The 17906-nt window shown below is 38.7% G+C and overlaps 1 protein-coding gene across 1 annotated transcript; it reads left to right on the top strand.

Moving 5' to 3' along the window:
• Positions 1-2215: 2215 nt before the first annotated feature.
• Positions 2216-16928, top strand: LOC117666592 (hepatic lectin-like). The gene is made up of 6 exons (XM_034419349.3): positions 2216-2303; positions 5437-5541; positions 10051-10083; positions 10832-10983; positions 12500-12612; positions 15766-16928. The coding sequence occupies exons 1-6, from the start codon at positions 2216-2218 to the stop codon at positions 15899-15901; spliced, it is 627 nt and encodes a 208-aa protein (XP_034275240.2). The 3' UTR covers positions 15902-16928.
• The last annotated feature ends 978 nt before the right edge of the window (positions 16929-17906 follow it).

Here is a 17906-nt window from a genome sequence, read left to right as displayed (position 1 = left end):
CCTCTGTTTATGAACCCTAGAACTGTATTGGCTTTTTTGGCAGCTGCTGCACACTGCTGGCTCATATTTAAATGGTTGTCCACTAGGACTCCCTCTCACAGTTGAGCAAGGTAGCACAAATACTGTACCTACTGTACTGTTTTTCTTGCCTAAATGTAGAACCTTTCTTTTTTCACCATTGAATTTCATTTTGTTAGATAACGCCCAATGTTCAAATCTGTTAAGATTCTTCTGTATCTTAAGCCTATCTTCTGGAGTGTTAGCTATTCCTGCCAGCTTGGTGTCATCTGCAAATTTGATGAGTTCCCCATCTATCCCCTCGTCCAAGTCATTGATGAAGATGTTGAAGAGTACTGGCCTCAAACAGAGCCTTGGGGTACTCCACTGCATGCTTCCCTCCATGTAGATGCAGTTCCATTGAGGACTACACGTTGAGTGCGGTTGGTCAGCCAGTTACGAATCCATCTGGTGGTGATGCTTTCTAACCCACATTTTTCTACTTTATCTAGTAGTAGGTTATGGTCTACTTTATCAAATGCCTTACTGAAGTCCAAGTAAATTATATTGACAGTATTCCTCTGGTCCACTAAGTTTGTCACTTTGTCAAAGAATGCAATAAGATTAGTTGGCATGATCTGTTTTTGACAAACCCATGTTGGCTTTTGGAGCACAAAAATCAACATAGAGCATAAAGTCCAGTGAGAGCATTAATTAGAGATATAACGTGTGTGAACAGCAACCAGTGACAAACCTTCTGCTCATGAAAAGCGCAGGTTGACATACAGTTGTTTCTGCACACTTGCCTCTCTTGTGTGTGCCGAAACAACTGTATGTCAACTTGCACAATGGGCATAATGTTTGGTGTTCACACACGTTATACGTCTAATTAATGCTCTCACTGGACTTTATGCTCTATGTTGATTTTTAACCATGTTATTGTAAGTTTGGTACTGACGACTCAATATGAAATGCTTGCATCTACTACCGCTTGTCTTTTAACTGCTTTGTTCAACTATGAGAGTTGCCTGGATTTCTCTATGTTGCTTTTTGTGTCCCTCACAAATTATATGAAATATATATGAGAAGGAAAAGGGATTGCTAAAGTAATTACCTGTGATGGGGGAGATTTGACTGATTTGACTGATTATATGCCATCAAGTCATTTTTGACTCCCAGCAATCATCACTAATCTGTTCTTTAAAGACTCTCAACAATGCATTCATTGCCACTGAAAGTGAATCCATCCATCTTGCTGCTGGTTGTCTTCTTCTCTTTCTTCCACCTTTCCCAGCATTAGAACCTTTATCAAAGTAGCATAATTTGAGTCTGATCCTTTGTGCCTCATGTGAGAACTTTGGGTTGATTTGTTTGATGATCCATTAAGCTTATTTTCTATAAGTTCTATAAGCTATAAATTGACACCAACTTGATGGCATATAATCAGTCAATCAGTCATGGCGTAGGGGCAAAGTAAGGGCAACATCATGGGAGTAGGAAAAAAAATGTATTAGTAGGGCATGAATACTTCATGATTAAATGCAAGGCCTAAAAAAAAAAGATTAAAGGTTTATTCTGATGAAATTTAAATCCTAAAACCTTTAGTATATGATGTGGCTTTATATATTCATTTATCAAATTTAGAAGGCTGTTCAACTCTCCCCATTCTCTGAGTGACATTAACATTAAAACCAGAAAAATAAAATAAGGACAAACAATATATGTCCACAAGAGATACACTGAAATTAACATAAAATTATCTAAGGGAAAGTTGAAAATTATATAGAAATTGTGCAGGACTGTAAAACCCGGTGATGCCCTCCTGAGGAGGGTCATACCACTGTCTCCTTTAAGGCCAGTAGAATCACCTCTTCCCTCAAGAAAGCTAACATCAAGCATGGTCTTAATCTAAGCCATCTCCCAAGTGGCCTATTAAGCCAGGAGAGGCATAGATCTAATAAAGAGGTGACCAGGTTTGCAGTCCAAAGATCATTCTCTACTTCCTTATAAGTTAGAGAATCAAACTCTTCCCAACCATCATCTCAAGATTGTGCTTCAGGCTCCTTGACAGGACCCACCCAGTAAGAGCCCAATTCCAAGCAAATTTCCTTTTGACATTTCTAAGAAGCAGCAATGAAAGAGGGGGAGCTTATGTATTATATTTAAGTTCCTCAATTCAACCTATAAAACCCCGCTGCAACTGTAAACTCATTGCACAATGAATCCCACCGATGACTGCGAACAGCAAGTGAGAGATCAGGAATATTTAACAGAAATCAGAATGCACATGCCAGCAAAAACAATTGGTAAATACTTATTATTGATTCACTTTAATGGTTGGCGAAAGATTAAGAATTTGTTTAGCATAAGAATAGAATAGAATAGAATAGAATAGAATAGAATAGAATAGAATAGAATAGAATAGAATAGAATAGAATAGAATAGAATTCTTTATTGGCCAAGTGTGATTGGACACACAAGGAATTTGTCTTTGGTGCATATGCTCTCAGAGTACATAAAAGAGGAAAAAAAGAAAAAAGAGAGTGGGGGAAAGATACATTCATCAAGAATCATAAGATATAACACTTAGTGATAGTCATAAGTTATTAATAAGCAATCAAATCATACTAGGAAACAAACAGAACAATATAAATTATAAAGATACAAGCAATAAGGTTCTAGTCAGAAGTAGAAAGGAGATAGGTGATAGGAAGGATGAGAAGAAGAATAGTAATAGTCTTAGTAAATAGTTCAACAGTGTTGTGGGAATTAGTTGTTTAGCAGAGTGATGGCATTCAGTCCTTGTGTCTAGTTGCTCTGGTGTGCAATGCCCTATAGTGTTGCTTTGAGGGTAGAAGTTGAAACAATTTATGTCCAGGATGCGAGGGGTCTGTAGATATTTTCACAGCCCTCTTTTTGACTCATGCAGTATACAGGTCCTCAATGGAAGGTAGGTTGGTAGCAATTGTTTTTTCTGCAGTTCTAATTATCCATTGAAGTCTATATCTGTCTTGTTTGGTTGCAGAGCCATAACAGCTCCTTATTAGCTGTGCTTGCCTGAGTTAAGAGGAGCTACGATGTCATATTTATCATAAAACTCAGTTAACACTAGAATTAGAGAGGGCTTGCTTTAACTAAAACAGTTCCAGGATCATTTGGGATGAACTAAATGTTAGGGTTAGCCTCCCCCAATTCAGCTAGGATCCAGCTAGGAGAAACTATTTTTTCAGTCTTGCTATTCTGAAAAATCATCCAGAAATAATTGAGGATAAAGCTTCAATTATTTCTGGATGATTTTTCAGAATAGCAAGACTGAAAAAATAGTTTCTCCTAGCTGGATCAAGGCATTCCCTGTTGCTTGCTTTCAGCTCACAGGGGTGTCTTACTCTTAGCTGGGATACAAGCGCTGTTTCTTTAATCTCAAAATATCTTTCTTTTCCCAGATTAAAAGGCTCTGGAATATATATTTCTCTAATTCTTTTATTATAAGTTCATTAACTTTGAAATTACATTTTTGTTAATAATTGCATTGAAGCTTTCAGTACACATAGCAACAACTAATGCAAACTAAGTTAGAAAAAAGGAAAGTTCAGAAGATGCAGGGGAAAAAAGAAAAGAAGTAGAAGTAGAACAGAAAAAGACCATAAAAATGCATAAACTATTATACTAACTTTCCCCCCCATCTTTCAAAATTACAATTTTTTTTTAAAAAAAACTCTCCTTCCCATTGCCTAACTGTTATATATATGCCTTAAAAATGCATAAACTATTATACTAACTTTCCCCCATCTTTCAAAGTTACAAATTTTTTTTAAAAAAAACTCTCCTTCCCATTGCCTAACTGTTATATATATGCCTTCCAGAAATCATCTTTTCAATCCTAGTTCAGCAAAAAATCCTTTAAGAGTTACCAGAAATATCAAACAAATATTTCATCCCTTATCAAATAGTCCAACTTTCTATTCCTTTTTTTGCTCTGCGCAATCTTAACCTTTAAATCATTCTTATGGCATCGCAGGATTTGGTCTTTCATCACTTGTTGGCATTTAAAAGAAATCTTCAAAGTTTTTACCCGGCTTCTTTGTAAATCCTATAAAGGGGTATCATCCAGGATTTCTTGCCGCGCCTATTCCACATCCAAGTCCTTTTCTTCATTTGTCTTTTGCACTCCCATTTTAGTAATCTCCATTTTGTTGTCCTCTATCATGTAAAAGTTTCTTAACGTTTTTCTTGTCAACTTCTAAAAGTTTATCCACTGAAATGTGTATCTGACATATTATTAGCTATTAATATTTCAGTCCATATTTTTTAAAAAATCTCCTTAAGATAAGAAAAAGTTATAACCAGTTTATCTCTTTTTTTGCCTGGTCCTTTAGTTCCCTGTACTGTCCAGTCGCAACCCTTAATCAAGCCTCAGTTCCTAATATGGGTTTGGTTTCCTTTCAGTCATTTCCCATCAGTATATTATTTAATTATATACTTGTTTTTCAAATCTTACAGTAAAAATATAATCACTCTTTCAAATCTCTCTGGTCTCCCAATCCATTTAGAATATTCTTACATCAACAGCCTCTTTCCCCCATCTTTTTTCCCAACGGCATATTATTTTAAATTCTTTTAAATGTTTTAAATTTAAAATTTCTTAAATCTGAAGAAGGTAAAACTCATTAGCTACCAGATTAAGCTCATGGCTTTGAAGGTCTCTAATATCCACAAAATTTTAACAAATCGTGAATTTCAATTTAAAAGATAAGCAAGCAATGGTGAAACAGAATTATTCTGTCTATATTACATCATTTTATGCCTATGATTTCAGTACATTTTTAGACATAGAATATTGATTAAAATATGGCATCCATTATATTTTTGACATGTTACCTCCTTATTTTATTGATTTGTAACAAGGAGCATAAACCTGACTCTAATTTGAATTAACTTTCTGAGCCAGAGAAAAATTATAAGATTATAACATATGCCCTGTATTTTAAGATTAGTAATACAATTCCCCATGAGTCAAACTTTTCAGCCAGAAAATATTACTTTGGTGGCATCACTGCTCAGCACAGAGCTAAAGGAAAAAAAAACTCAAAATAAATACTGATGTTTTCTTTTGTTATTGCTAGGTTCTTTATGTTTCATAGCAATCTGCTTATATAGAAAACTGTATTATTTACTCTTATTACTATGGGAAATACAGCAAGACCACATAGTTAGGTATGCACACATTCCTAACATTAGAAATTAAAAATATTATTAAAACACTATGGTAGAGCATTGCCTATCCAATGGTTTTATTACATAAGGCGTTTTGAAAGCACAAATACTGGAAATAATTTTCATACTAGATTCTAACATTTTTTTCTCTCTCCCCCCCCACTTCCCTCCCTCCCTCCCTCCCTATCTCTCTCTTTCTCTCTCCCCCTCCCTCCCCTCCCCAAGGTAGATATATCCCACAATGGAAATCGACATCTTCTATAATTTATGTGCTTCTGGCTATTTCTTACCTGCTGATCATTGTATTGTTTGGGCTTGTGGCATCCCAAGGTAAATCAACTATTTTGATTTCTGACATACTGTGTGGGCTTCAGGATCAAATGTTGTAGAAAGTGGCTTTAAAATTCTCTCAAATTCTTAGTATTCTAGAAAGAGCAAGCTACTGAACCCACAAAACATACATTAATTTCCAGCTGACTTGGTACAATATAGAGCCATGTGCATCAGGAGACAAAATATAAGTGTCACCTTTACAGCTAATTGCCATATGTTATAATCCAGCACTGTCTTTGAGATTAAGTTTCTCAAATCATGGTTTGCTGAACAGAGAAAAGTCATGCAGGTAAGTAAAATAATGGGGCTGATCTAGTTTTTTACAGTTTTGCTTTCATTTCTTCTGCCAATACCTTCAATGGGAAGAAAAACAAGCCAGAAATAAGCCAAAATTCTGTGTTCAGACAAGAGACTTATAAATCAATTGTTGTAGATATTTTATTTCCTGGCCAGAATAAAATGCAATGCAAAGAATTAGTCTGCAGATGGATTTATTTGATCAAGGGTGAAATCAAAAGGAAATCATTGACAGAATTAAAAATTGAAAGAAATGGATTGAAAGAAATGGATTGAAAGAAATGGATTGAAAGAAATGGATTGAAAGAAATGGCTCTTTGAGGCTTCTTCTCATTCAGCTACATCATTATGTATTCCTTATTAAACATTCCACCTGCACATGCAAAAGTCCAATCATGTAAGTACATTATTTGGAACTGAGTCAAGTACATTCCAGCTGCTTTTGGCTAAAGGCCGGAGGCAAGCTGAAAAGTTCATAATGAGTTGAGGTTCATTTGGCTCTGGATAGTTCATTTAATACATTGAGGTTTGGTCTAATAATTAATTGCTAGAAGAGTTGCCATATAGTAAGTAAGTAAGTAAGTAAGTAAGTAAGTAAGTAAGTAAGTAAATAAATACTAGAACAGTTGTACCAAACCTACAAGGCCCAACCTATGTCTCCAATTTCTGCTTTTTCCATATTGTGGCAAATAAGAGATAGATAGATAGATAGATAGATAGATAGATAGATAGATAGATAGATAGATAGATCTGTGTGTCCACATGTTATACTATGGCTTGCCACAGCAAAATCATATTATTTTAAATTGTGACTTGTTGAAAAATATAATGCAATATAGGAACCATTCAGTCAATAAAACCACAATTAGGCAAAGCAAATCATGATTAAAATTACACATAAATTAAGCCAAGGAAGGAGGACAAAGAGAATTTTAAGAACTTCAGAGGTAAATTAATTGCACTGAAATATCATAGAAGGCCATCTAATCCAGGGGTCTCCAATCTTGGCAACTTTAAGCCTGGAGGACTTCAACTCCCAGACTTCAACTCCCAGCAAGCTGACTGGGGAATTCTGGGAGTTGAAGTCCTCCAGGCTTAAAGTTGCCAAGGTTGGAGACCCCTGATCTAATCAGCACCCTTGAACCACAGCTTCTGTTGCAGAATTGTCAAACAATTCCACTTTCCTACCCATTATTTAAAGTATATTCTGCCCAACAGAGAGTTACAGTTGTGCTAAATGCAATCAAAGCACTTGTAAATTAGCACACAAAACCACTCATGCATCTGTATATATTTTATATGTATCCATGTCTCACACAGATGATGTTTCTATAAACTACAAAAAAACATACAAGTAAAAAGGGGGGAGGGGAAAAAGGGGGGAGAAACTCCCCTCTTCATCCCCACCAGGTTAAAATCAATTTTATAAATTTTATCACCCTTTCTAAATAAAGCATAATCTCTCTCCTTCCCATGGCTCACCTCTTAAGTAAACAAAATAAAGTCCAAATACTACGCCAATCAATCTTTTTAAGCAAAGGTCCAGAAAGAATAACCAGATATCATTATTTTCTATTTTTAACTCTGGTCGAACAAGCCAATATTATAAACCTTCCCTGAATTTGTAAAATGATTCTTTAACTTTTTTTTAAAAAAGTCCCAGTAGTAATTGCTGATCATCTGTGTTTCAAAGTGAAAATCCTTCAGAAGCACAACAGAATTTTTTTGTATTAATGAGTAAAATCTATCCTTTTGTTTGACGTTTCTAAAAATAAAAGGTCTTTTCAAATCTTAACAGAGTTCTGCTGTATAATCAGAAAGGGAAAAAAATATCCAAATTAGTTTCCTAATTTAATATCTGTTCATGTAATTTAGGAATGTCATCCATCAGATCCATTTGAATTATATTTAAATATCCTTTCAAATTAATTTCATATACATCCATTGCAGCTCCTTCTTGTTTTACCACTTAATTAGAACATGCTCTGTTTTAGCAAGCATTTGTTCCATTCTGTCCAAAAGCTTGGCTGAATGGTATTGAGAAATGTGTACTAATGATTTATGCTCTATTACTGTCCGGCCTTCAAGGTCTCCTTACCATTAACCCCTCCCCCCAAAAAACAGTCTCCATTTTCTCAAATGAGAAAAGATCTTCTAAACAGTTGAAAATTATAATTTAAAATCCCTCTGGTCCTTTAATCCAGTGGTCCCCAACCCCCGGTCCGCGGACCGGTGCCGGGCCGTGGAGTACCTGGCACCGGGCCGCCGGCCGCTGCAGCGCAAAGGCTCCTGGGCCGTGCGCAAAGGCTCCGCAAAGGCTCCTGGGCCGGCACCGGGCCGCCGGCCGCTGCAGCGCAAAGGATCCTGGGAAGAGAGCGGTCCGCGGCGATGAAAAGGTTGGGGACCACTGCTTTAATCCATTGTTAACTTTCCAAAATTCCTATACTAAGCATCCTTTTGTTGCATAGATTAAAAAAAAATCAATATAGTTATGAATATAGTGCTTGCAGTCTGAAGGGTCTTATATCTCTCCAATATACAAAACATTTTTAAAAATCTCCAAAAGTGATGAAACATATGTAAGAATCAGTCAAGCTTAAAGTCCATGTAGGCTGCTTTGCAAATGTAAACTTGATGTAATCCCAACTCCAGCCATTCCACTCATACACCAATCATAAGAATGACAGTTTCCATGGTCTACTTATGAGGAATGGCCGTCCAGAGTTGTAAATCTCACCTTTGTTTTGGAGAAATTAACACCAACTCAGATTCAGCATCCAGTCACGATTCCCCTCACAAAATCTGCTAGTCAACAAAAGCCGGCAAGACATCAGCTCAGGGGTGGGATGCTGGGGGTTCGCAGGGGTTCAGGTGAACCTCTAGCTAAGATTCTGTGCAGTTCAGAGAACCCCCAAATCCTACTCCTGGCTGACCCTGCCCACCCCACGTGGCCTGTTTTGGATGTAGGTAAGTGCAGGGGGTGCGCATGGAGGCTCGAGGAGGGCGAAAAATGGACCTACTGGAAGTTCAGGAGGCCAGAGTCCAGAGGGCTTCCAGAGCCTGGGGAGGCTGTTTTCGCCCTCCCGGAGGCGTGAAGAAAACCTCCAGAACCCAGGAAGGGCAAACCCCCCACCCGCTGTGGTGCAGAAGGCTGACTAGGCTACGCCCAACATGGCCATGCCCACCCAGCACCCGGGCAGAGAACCCCTTTCTAAATTTTTGAAGCCCATCCGTGCATTAGCTCACCATGGGGCTCACAGGACATGCCCTGAAAGGCATGAGCTTATCAAAGCACAAATATATTGAAAGGGAAACAATAATAAGGATATAATAAATAATACTAGAATATGATATACTGGTATACTAGATTCTGTAACCATTAGGTTCCTGTAATACATATATGCCTTTGTATTTGTATCACACATATTATGTCTTTATATTTGTATCTCCTGTAACAAACATATTCTGTTATTAGGCCTCTGTAATGTATCTGGTATTTGTTAAACGTATGTCCCTGGCATTTGACCTGAACTCATATCAATCTATCTAAAAGCATGGTATGTATCCCAGTTGGAACTACAGCCATCAACAAAGGGATAATTTACCCCTCAGCCCTAATTTATGTTTGATCTGGATAAACTCCTGTCTTGGAGAGCCAGGGGGCCAAATGGCCAATTGAGTAAACAAAGAAATGCTTAAGATAAGACTAATTGGGGAAGTTTCTATTCCCCCTTGCAGGGCAACAAGAAATACACAAACCTAAATTAGGAGGCCAGAATTGGGTACTAAGCTGACGTCTCTGAGGGTATAAAAGGACGCCATACCTTCCCCAAGGTGTGGCTATTTCCTCGCATGCATTGTATCTGTATGTTCTGGATATAGTTCCTCCCAGTATTTTGTTTTTGGCCATAAATAAAATCTGCTTTTTTGCAAGCCTCGTCTTGAGTCTCTCTCTTTGGCATTCTGGTGACTCAAGTGTATTTTGGGACCTTACAATATTAATGGAGAAGGAGAGAAGGAGAGAGAGCAACTGTAACTTGTGAAGGATACTTTTCTTTGAGGCGTGAGACATATGGTGTAGAATTCAAAAGTTCTTACAAAACTAATTCCAGGCTAGTTTTTTTTCAGAGTGCTTAGGATCCCTTTGAATATGGTATTTTTATTACTCCTCAACTAGTAATATTATTGTGTACATTTCTATTCCTACAGGAAGCAGCAAATGGCAGCAACAGGTAGAAAGCAGTAAGTAATTTTCAAGAAGTGCAGGGGCTGCTGCAGGCCCCAATTGTTGGGTGTGGGGGGTTATTAATTAAAGCAGATCCCAACAGAGCCCACAATGGAGCCCTTTAGGATAATAAATATCAATACAGTGCATTTTCCATGCAGGATTGTACTCTGGCACCTCAGTTTTAACCAAGTAATTTCTTTGGATACCATGTGATCCCAGAAAACTTGGCAAATAAAGTAAGCCTTCTAAGCCTCTGTACAAGGGTCCCCCTGAGTAAAAACACAATCACTGCCTTGAGGATCAAATTCCACCATAAAATCTGCTTTTCACAGTAAATTGTCGCTTAGATAGGGAAGGGATCTTGGAGGTCTTCTAACCCAACTCCCTGCCCAGGGCCATCATTTATTTCCACTAAAATTGTGGTCCAGACATCTCTAAAGCAATTCTGTTTCCCTCTCTTCTAAATTCTAACATGGTCTCTTCCTCTTTTCAATGTACTAAATAATTTACTGAGACTTAAGTTTATTCCTTTGAGTTCTTCCAGAGGGAAACACTTAATTCACTCATGCTGTACTTGTCACACAGCTGAAGTAGCCTTCCAGTTCCCCAGTTGATCATATCCTACAATAGACTTAGTTTTCCTGCTTTTCTACTGCAGAAAAACTACATTCTTCCAAAATGCCAGTGCAATATAGCAGACATCTAGACCAAAACCTCTGGCAACCAAAGCTAGAAAAGTTCTTTTATTTTCTTCTTTGCCAGTGTACCCATGTGGAGCCAAAAGCAGAGAATGGAAACATTTTGATGGTGCATGTTATTTCTTCTCCATCCAACAAGTTATTTGGCACACAGCAAAGAGTCATTGTGAAGAACAGAAGTCAGAATTGATAGTCATTACCAATCAGTATGAACAGGTAAGGATCCTGGTATTTGTTTGGGAGAAGGTGTAGGTTTAAAAGCTGCTACCAACTCCTGACTAGCTATGTTGGAAGGGAACCAGGGGTGAAATTCAGCAGGTTCTAACAGGTTCTGGAGAACCGGTAGCGGAAATTTTGAGTAGTTCGAAGAACCGGTAGCGGAAATTTTGAGTAGTTCAGAGAACCAGCAAATACCATCTCTGGCTGGCCCCAGAGTGGGGTGGGAATGGAGATTTTGCAATATCCTTCCCCAAGGAGTGGGGAGAGAATGGGGTTTTGCAGTATCCTTCCCCTGCCTCGCCCACCAAGCCACACCCACAGAACCGGTAGGGAAAAATTTTGAATTTCACCCCTGGAGGGAACATTTCCCCAACCACTACTTCTCTGTTACAAGTTCTGCCATTTTATCTCCTTGATTTTTGAAAGACAATCTACTGCCTTTTTTTTCCTCCTTGATTTTTGAAAGACAATTTACCCTAGGGTAAAAAAAAGCAACTAGGAGTTGATTTACATTGAATACATTATACAGGTACAATATGCTTAGATATGTCCTCTGGTGCATTTTCGAATAAAGCAAGATGATCTGTACAAAGCACTCCTCATTACATCAGCATGTTCATTAAAGCTGGGTGATTTTTTTTCTTTCTTTTTGGAGAGCAGATTGCAGGATCTAGATATTGCACCACTGAATTTTGCAATGTCACCGAAAAAGCAACATTGCTTGCATGATTTGGAAGGTTTTCTTTACAAAAAAAAAATCTGTCCAAACAAAGCCTTTTCCCACAAAGATATACACCTCTTGGAACTCTAGTCCTGCCCCTTCCAGTGATAGCATGAAACCACTACTTTGCCCACCACGATGTAACCAAAAACAAAGAAACTCGGACCGCCACAGGCACCCCCGACAGGAGTGACATCGATCTGGCCATGCCGACCCCAGCCCCCCGAGGTCAAACACAACCCTGATGCGGCCCTCAATGAAATCGAGTTTGACACCCCAGATATAGACCTTTACATTTTGTTTCACAAAGTATACTAATATATTTCAGCGCACCATCTATGATTAAGGCTGCTATACTAGAATATTCCAGAGAAAAGGCCCCCTCCCTAAAAAAAACAAAAACAAAAAAGGAAGAGCGGTGGTTTCTTCCATGTTCTTTTTATGTGGGAAAGAAACATAGAAATGATGGCGGAAAAAGTCAAGAAAACTGCAATTGGAAGATGATGTTTGTCAAAGGATCTTATTGAATGCTACAAATGAGGCAAATCAATTTCATAATCAAAGCTTTAACAGAATGGACCAGACTCATGGTCATTGAATTAACCAAAACATATTTTTGGAATAAGCACTTTAGGAAGGCCTTGTAATATATGACTGTAGTTAATTACTATGAATACAGATAAAAAAGTTCTTCCAGGTGAATTCAATGTAAGTATTTTGGAACACTGTTGTTGTTGCTTCTGCCATTATAACTTTGATTCCTTTTTCCTTCCTCAACTTTTGGCACCCTAGAATTTCGTCCAGGCTGAAACCAGGGGTCAGCGCTACTGGATTGGACTCAGTGATCACAATGATGAAGGGCAATGGAGATGGGTTGATAGCACAGATTACAGAACCAGCTTCAAGTAAGACAAGCCTATGCAATGCACTTTTCATATCCTACCATACCATTAGACAGGAGTTTTAACAAATTTCCTGAATTTTCCATTCTGAAAAAGCAGAAACACAAGTTTCCCGTAGCTCCTTTCCTATTAAAAGTATTCAACACCCTAAACCAGTATTTCTCAAACTTGACCACTTTAAGATGTAGGGACTTCAACTCCCAGAATTCCCCAGCCAAAATGCTGGCACTCCTAGAATTCCCCACCCAGAATGCTGGACTGGGAATTCTGGGAGTTGAATTCCACAGTTCTTAAGGTTGAGGTTGAGAAACTCTGCCCTGAATTAGCAGGCATGAACTCTGCCACAAAACCTAAACTTCCGTAAAATTTGGGAGAAAAGACTAATATAGGACTGTGTTGGTATCTTAAGCATTCCTTCTTAGCCAAGCCTCTCCATATTCTTTGTTCACTTGTTTTATTATGAGGCAGGAGTAGTGAACCTGTTCCTTCATAATATTATTAAACTACAATCCAGAGCAACTCCAACAAAAAATATGAGAATGGTGATGGTAGATGCCAGAAACAGAAGTGCAGAAGCTCCTGGAAGTCCAAAGGCCTGCTGTCTTAAAATGCTGCCATTGGACTGGGGCCTGGGCAGGAGGAAAAGAACTGCATTGAGAATAGCAGAGAATCTATTCTAAATATTTCATTCTTCTAAACTTAGAAGAATAAGGAGGCCAAGTCCCTGTTGGCACAAAGGAGAATTGTCTCTGTTTCAGGGTTGCTATTCAGCAGGTTCTGACAGGTTCTGGAGAACTGGTAGCGGAAATTTTGTGTAGTTCAGAGAACCGGCAAATACCACCTCTGGCTGGCCCCAGAGTAGGGAGGGAATGGGGATTTTGCAGTGTCCTTCCCCTGAAGTGGGAAGGGAATCAAGATTTTGCAATATCCTTCCCCTGCCATGTCCACCAAGCCACGCCCACCAAGCCACACCACGCCACCAAACCACGCCCACAGAACCGGTAGCAAAAAAATATGAATTCCACCACTGCTCTGTTTGTAGTGACTAGACATTGCATATTACACAATTCTATGCTGCATTGAATATTTTTTAATCCATCTTCCTGTTTTCTTCCTCACACCTTCCATTTAACACCCACATGCATAAGAGTGAACTTTACCTGCACAGAATGTTTCCATAAGATTTCTATAAAATATCTGACTGTTATTTATGGTACTTTTGTGACTTTCAAATACCAAATTGACCAATTCAATATTGACAAATAACTGGCAGGAGCAAGGAAGCAAGGTAGAATTTCTTTTTTTAAGCATACTTTCAATCAGTAATACATTAGGGAACCACTGGCGGGGGGGGGGGGGAAATGCAATCACCCTTTAAAACAATGTATAGTTGATCTACTTGAAGTGACAGTTCAATGAGATCTTCCAAATGAAGGCAACATCCATATATACTCATGCAAGATGAAGCTGTTAGTCACAGGACTTCATAACTGAATACTTGCCATTTTGAGCAATTTAAGCAGCCGGTGCTCTTGGCTATCTTGCTTATTTCCTGAGATTGTATCAGAGCAGTGCTTGGCATAAGTTAAAGGAGATCATATACAGAATTGCCAGCATGCTACCAGTAAGCATTTAGTAGGCAATGGAGAGTAGTCAGGAAGGGCAAATACTGAATGGTTGGAAGTTCTATGTGCATTCTAGAGACTTGCAAATCCATGCCCATGCTTATCGATTCCTAATGTTTGAAATAGCTAAAGTAACTCCGATGCATTGGGCTTGAAAAGATAGTGAGATGAACAAACTGGTCATCTAACAATGGCTAATCAAATGTTTCTCCTACAGATGGCCTCACTGGTGTAGAGGATTAGTTGACCCAGTTGAACACTAGAAGCAACCATAGCTGCTAGTTCTCCTCTATGTTTTCAGCTATTCCTTCTAACTAGAGTAAAAGAACATAGTGAAGTTTCTTCCACTTGCCTTGTTCTCCTCTTTCAAGAAGATGTTCAGTTTGGAGCTGAATAAGCACAGAGACGTTCTAAAAATCCTACAAAATCTGGAATTCATCTACTCATTCATCACTGCTATCCTTGCTGCTCATTCATTGCACCTATTTTTGTCAACCACCTTCCCTTTCACTGCTAGCTCACCTAAGATGAACAAGCAGTGTTAACAAGGAGAACATGAAGGCTCAGCTAGCTGGCAATGGACTTCCACTGAGCCTTTGTCATTGACAAGAAGTCAATAATGTCAACCATTAGGGATACACTTATTCACAAGTAAGAAGTAGAATGAAGAAAGTTATGAAGCTGGCAAATGTGGGAGACAGTGGCCACCCCAAATCATTTTAATGAGGTAATTTGCATTTAATCCCCAAGAGGCAGCCAAGGGTGGGATTACATGTGAAAAAGACTTTAGGAGTTTTGGTAATAGGTAATAGATGTTGCTGAATTGTAATTCCTAATATACCTCAATATTGATTATGATGGCTAGTACTTTTGGCAATTGTAAATCCAGAAGAGCACTAATTCCATGTCCTTGTATAGCTTCCAAGAGTCAGGTGAGGAATCAGTCTTCTCCATAGATGAGAAGACAATGATATAAGATACAGGGCATGGTTTATAGATAGATATTGTGTTAATAATAAACCAGTCCCAATCTGGCAGATTCCCTGCTGAGTTTTGAAGACCTACAGATGCTTCCTGAAGTTTCATACTGAAAAATAGTGGGATATACATCAGAGGTGGGTTTCAGCAGGTTCTGACCAGTTCTGGAGAACCAGTAGCGGAAGTTTTGAGTAGTTCGGAGAACTGGTAGTAAAAATTTTGACTGGTCCCGCCCCCATCTATTCTCTGCCTCCCAAGTCCCAGCTGATTGGGAGGAAATGGGGATTTTGCAGTAACCTTCACCTAGAATGGGGAGGGAATGGAGATTTTACAGTATCCTTCCCCTGCCACGCCCACCAAGCCACGTCCACAGAACCGGTAATAAAAATGTTTGAAACCCACCACTGATATACATGACTCATCCAACGCCACCACTGGAAAAGTACCTTCTGCGTTAGGTTACACTTGGCAGGCTGAAGATGATATGGGTGAAAAGGAAAGGCATCTCTTTCAGAATTTCTCTCAGACTAATTTGACTATCTTCTTTATTTAGGAATTGGTCAGAAGGTGAACCCAATGACCACAGCAGTAATGAAGACTGCGCCGAGATCTCTCAGGCTGGCAAATGGAATGATATATCCTGTAACACAAAAATATTTTATGTATGCAAAAAACCTTTACCTTCCTGAAAAATCATGGGCCCAAAAAATCTGAAGGAGAAGGAAATCATGTAGTTTGGAATCCCAACTATCCTGCTGGAATGTAGCTATATATTCACACACACACAAACAAACAAACAACAACAAAAAAAGCCAGCCCAATCAACCAGCCGAGCAGAGCATAACATAGCATAGCATAGCACATTGTACTTAGAAATGTTGGATGGAGCCACTTTGGTAATGGTGAAATGACTGTTCAGATTCCAGGGTTCTTTGAACACACAAACCAACCAAAGGCTGACAGTAACCTAGAAGCATTACCTATGACTTGTAACCATTTCTCCATCTAATCACCCAAACTATCTAGAATTCTCTGTAATAATTGTGAAGGAAATACACTCTGAACTTGCTCAGAAGCCACTGAATCTATGTTTATTTACCCTGGTCCGTGGTTGAACCTTGGTTGTGAAAACTGGTGCCTGCAGGGATAAATCAAGAAGTAGATGCCATAAACAAACAGCATATTTAGGCCTATAGTAGTTATCTTGTTTAATTAAATAATAATAATAAGATTGCAGCAGGCATCCTTGCCCATGCAACAAGAGGTCGTCATTGTATTCAAATCTTCATTTGAAATCAGCACATCACCTTAGAAACAGTTATCTCAATTGGCACTGAATCAGAGGTGGGTTTCAGCAGGTTCTGATCAGTTCTGGAGAACTGGTAGCGGAAATTTTGAGTAGTTCGGAGAATCGGTAAATACCACCTCTGACTGGCCCTGCCCCCATCTATTCTCTGCCTCCCAAGTCCCAGCTGATTGGGAGGAAATGGGGATTTTACAGTATCCTTCCCCTGGAGTGGGGAGGGAATGGAGATTTTACAGTATCCATCCCCTGCCACGCATACCAAGCCATGCCACACCCACCAAGCCACGCCCACAGAACCGGTAGTAGAAAAAGTCTGTCCATTTCAATCTTCGCCATGTTCCAACCTATCCTTTTCAAGGTACTTTGCAAAGTTGTACATGCGCCTCCTAATAAACTTCAATTTAGACACATTTTCTTCATGTAAGTGTATTGGTGCTTTTCTCTAATAAAGCTAATGATGGAGTGCGCTTTTCTTACATGTAAGCTCAGAGGTACATTTATGAGTTTTCCTTTAATGGCAAGTCAAATTCTGGATCTGAAAGATGCCAGTAGATGCTTCAGATTACATAAAAGAGCAGGGGATGTGAAGAGGATAAACCCAAATCAAATGAATTTTCCTCCATTTCCCCCGAAGAAAGCTGATAATGTTAAATAAATGAAAATGAAAACTAATTTTCTAACTTAGCTAAAGATATCCAGTATCACCAATAACTGGGACTGCTAAAGAAAGGAACTGGGGAAAATTACTGGGGAAAATCTACTTAGATAAAACCCAATGCCCATTATTTCTGGTGCGTGTTTCTATGACAGTGGAAAATCATTCCTAACTATTTTCTCCATGGTCCCTTTATATGTACCTGAACACTGATTCTGTATCACGTCTTCCCTACATTTTCTTTTTTTTAGACTGAAGGTGCTCTTTCAAGCTTGTCCTCATATGGTATGTCCTCAAACGCTGGTATTGTCTTTGTGAACCTGCTCAATCTCTGAATGTCTTTGTGAAAATGTGGTGTCCAGAATCATATACAGTGTTCCAGGTGCAGTCTTACCAATGCAGGGAATAATAAAGACTTCACATGTCTTTGATACGGATAAATATGTTCCTTTTTTTATTAAAAAAAAAGGAAAAAAAACAAATTATTGAACATTATAGCATCAAAGTTCTCATTAAGAATATCTCCAGAACTGCCCTTCCAAACCAAAATCCACCCATTTCATCTATAAATCCTCCACTCAGCAATACACAAATGGAATAGCCATCCATCCAAGTAGGGGGTTGCAGAATTTTCAACAGAGAAATGGCTGATTGCACTCAGATGGTATTTCCTGAAGGCATCCCAAAACTGATTGCTACATTCAGAAGAAAAAGCAACTAAAGGATGTAAGCG

The sequence above is a fragment of the Pantherophis guttatus genome, chromosome 2 (assembly GCF_059756535.1).
Source record: "Pantherophis guttatus breed Tessera chromosome 2, ASM5975653v1, whole genome shotgun sequence".
In the NCBI taxonomy this organism is placed as follows: domain Eukaryota; kingdom Metazoa; phylum Chordata; class Lepidosauria; order Squamata; family Colubridae; genus Pantherophis; species Pantherophis guttatus.
This window is presented reverse-complemented; position numbering and strand designations above follow the sequence as displayed.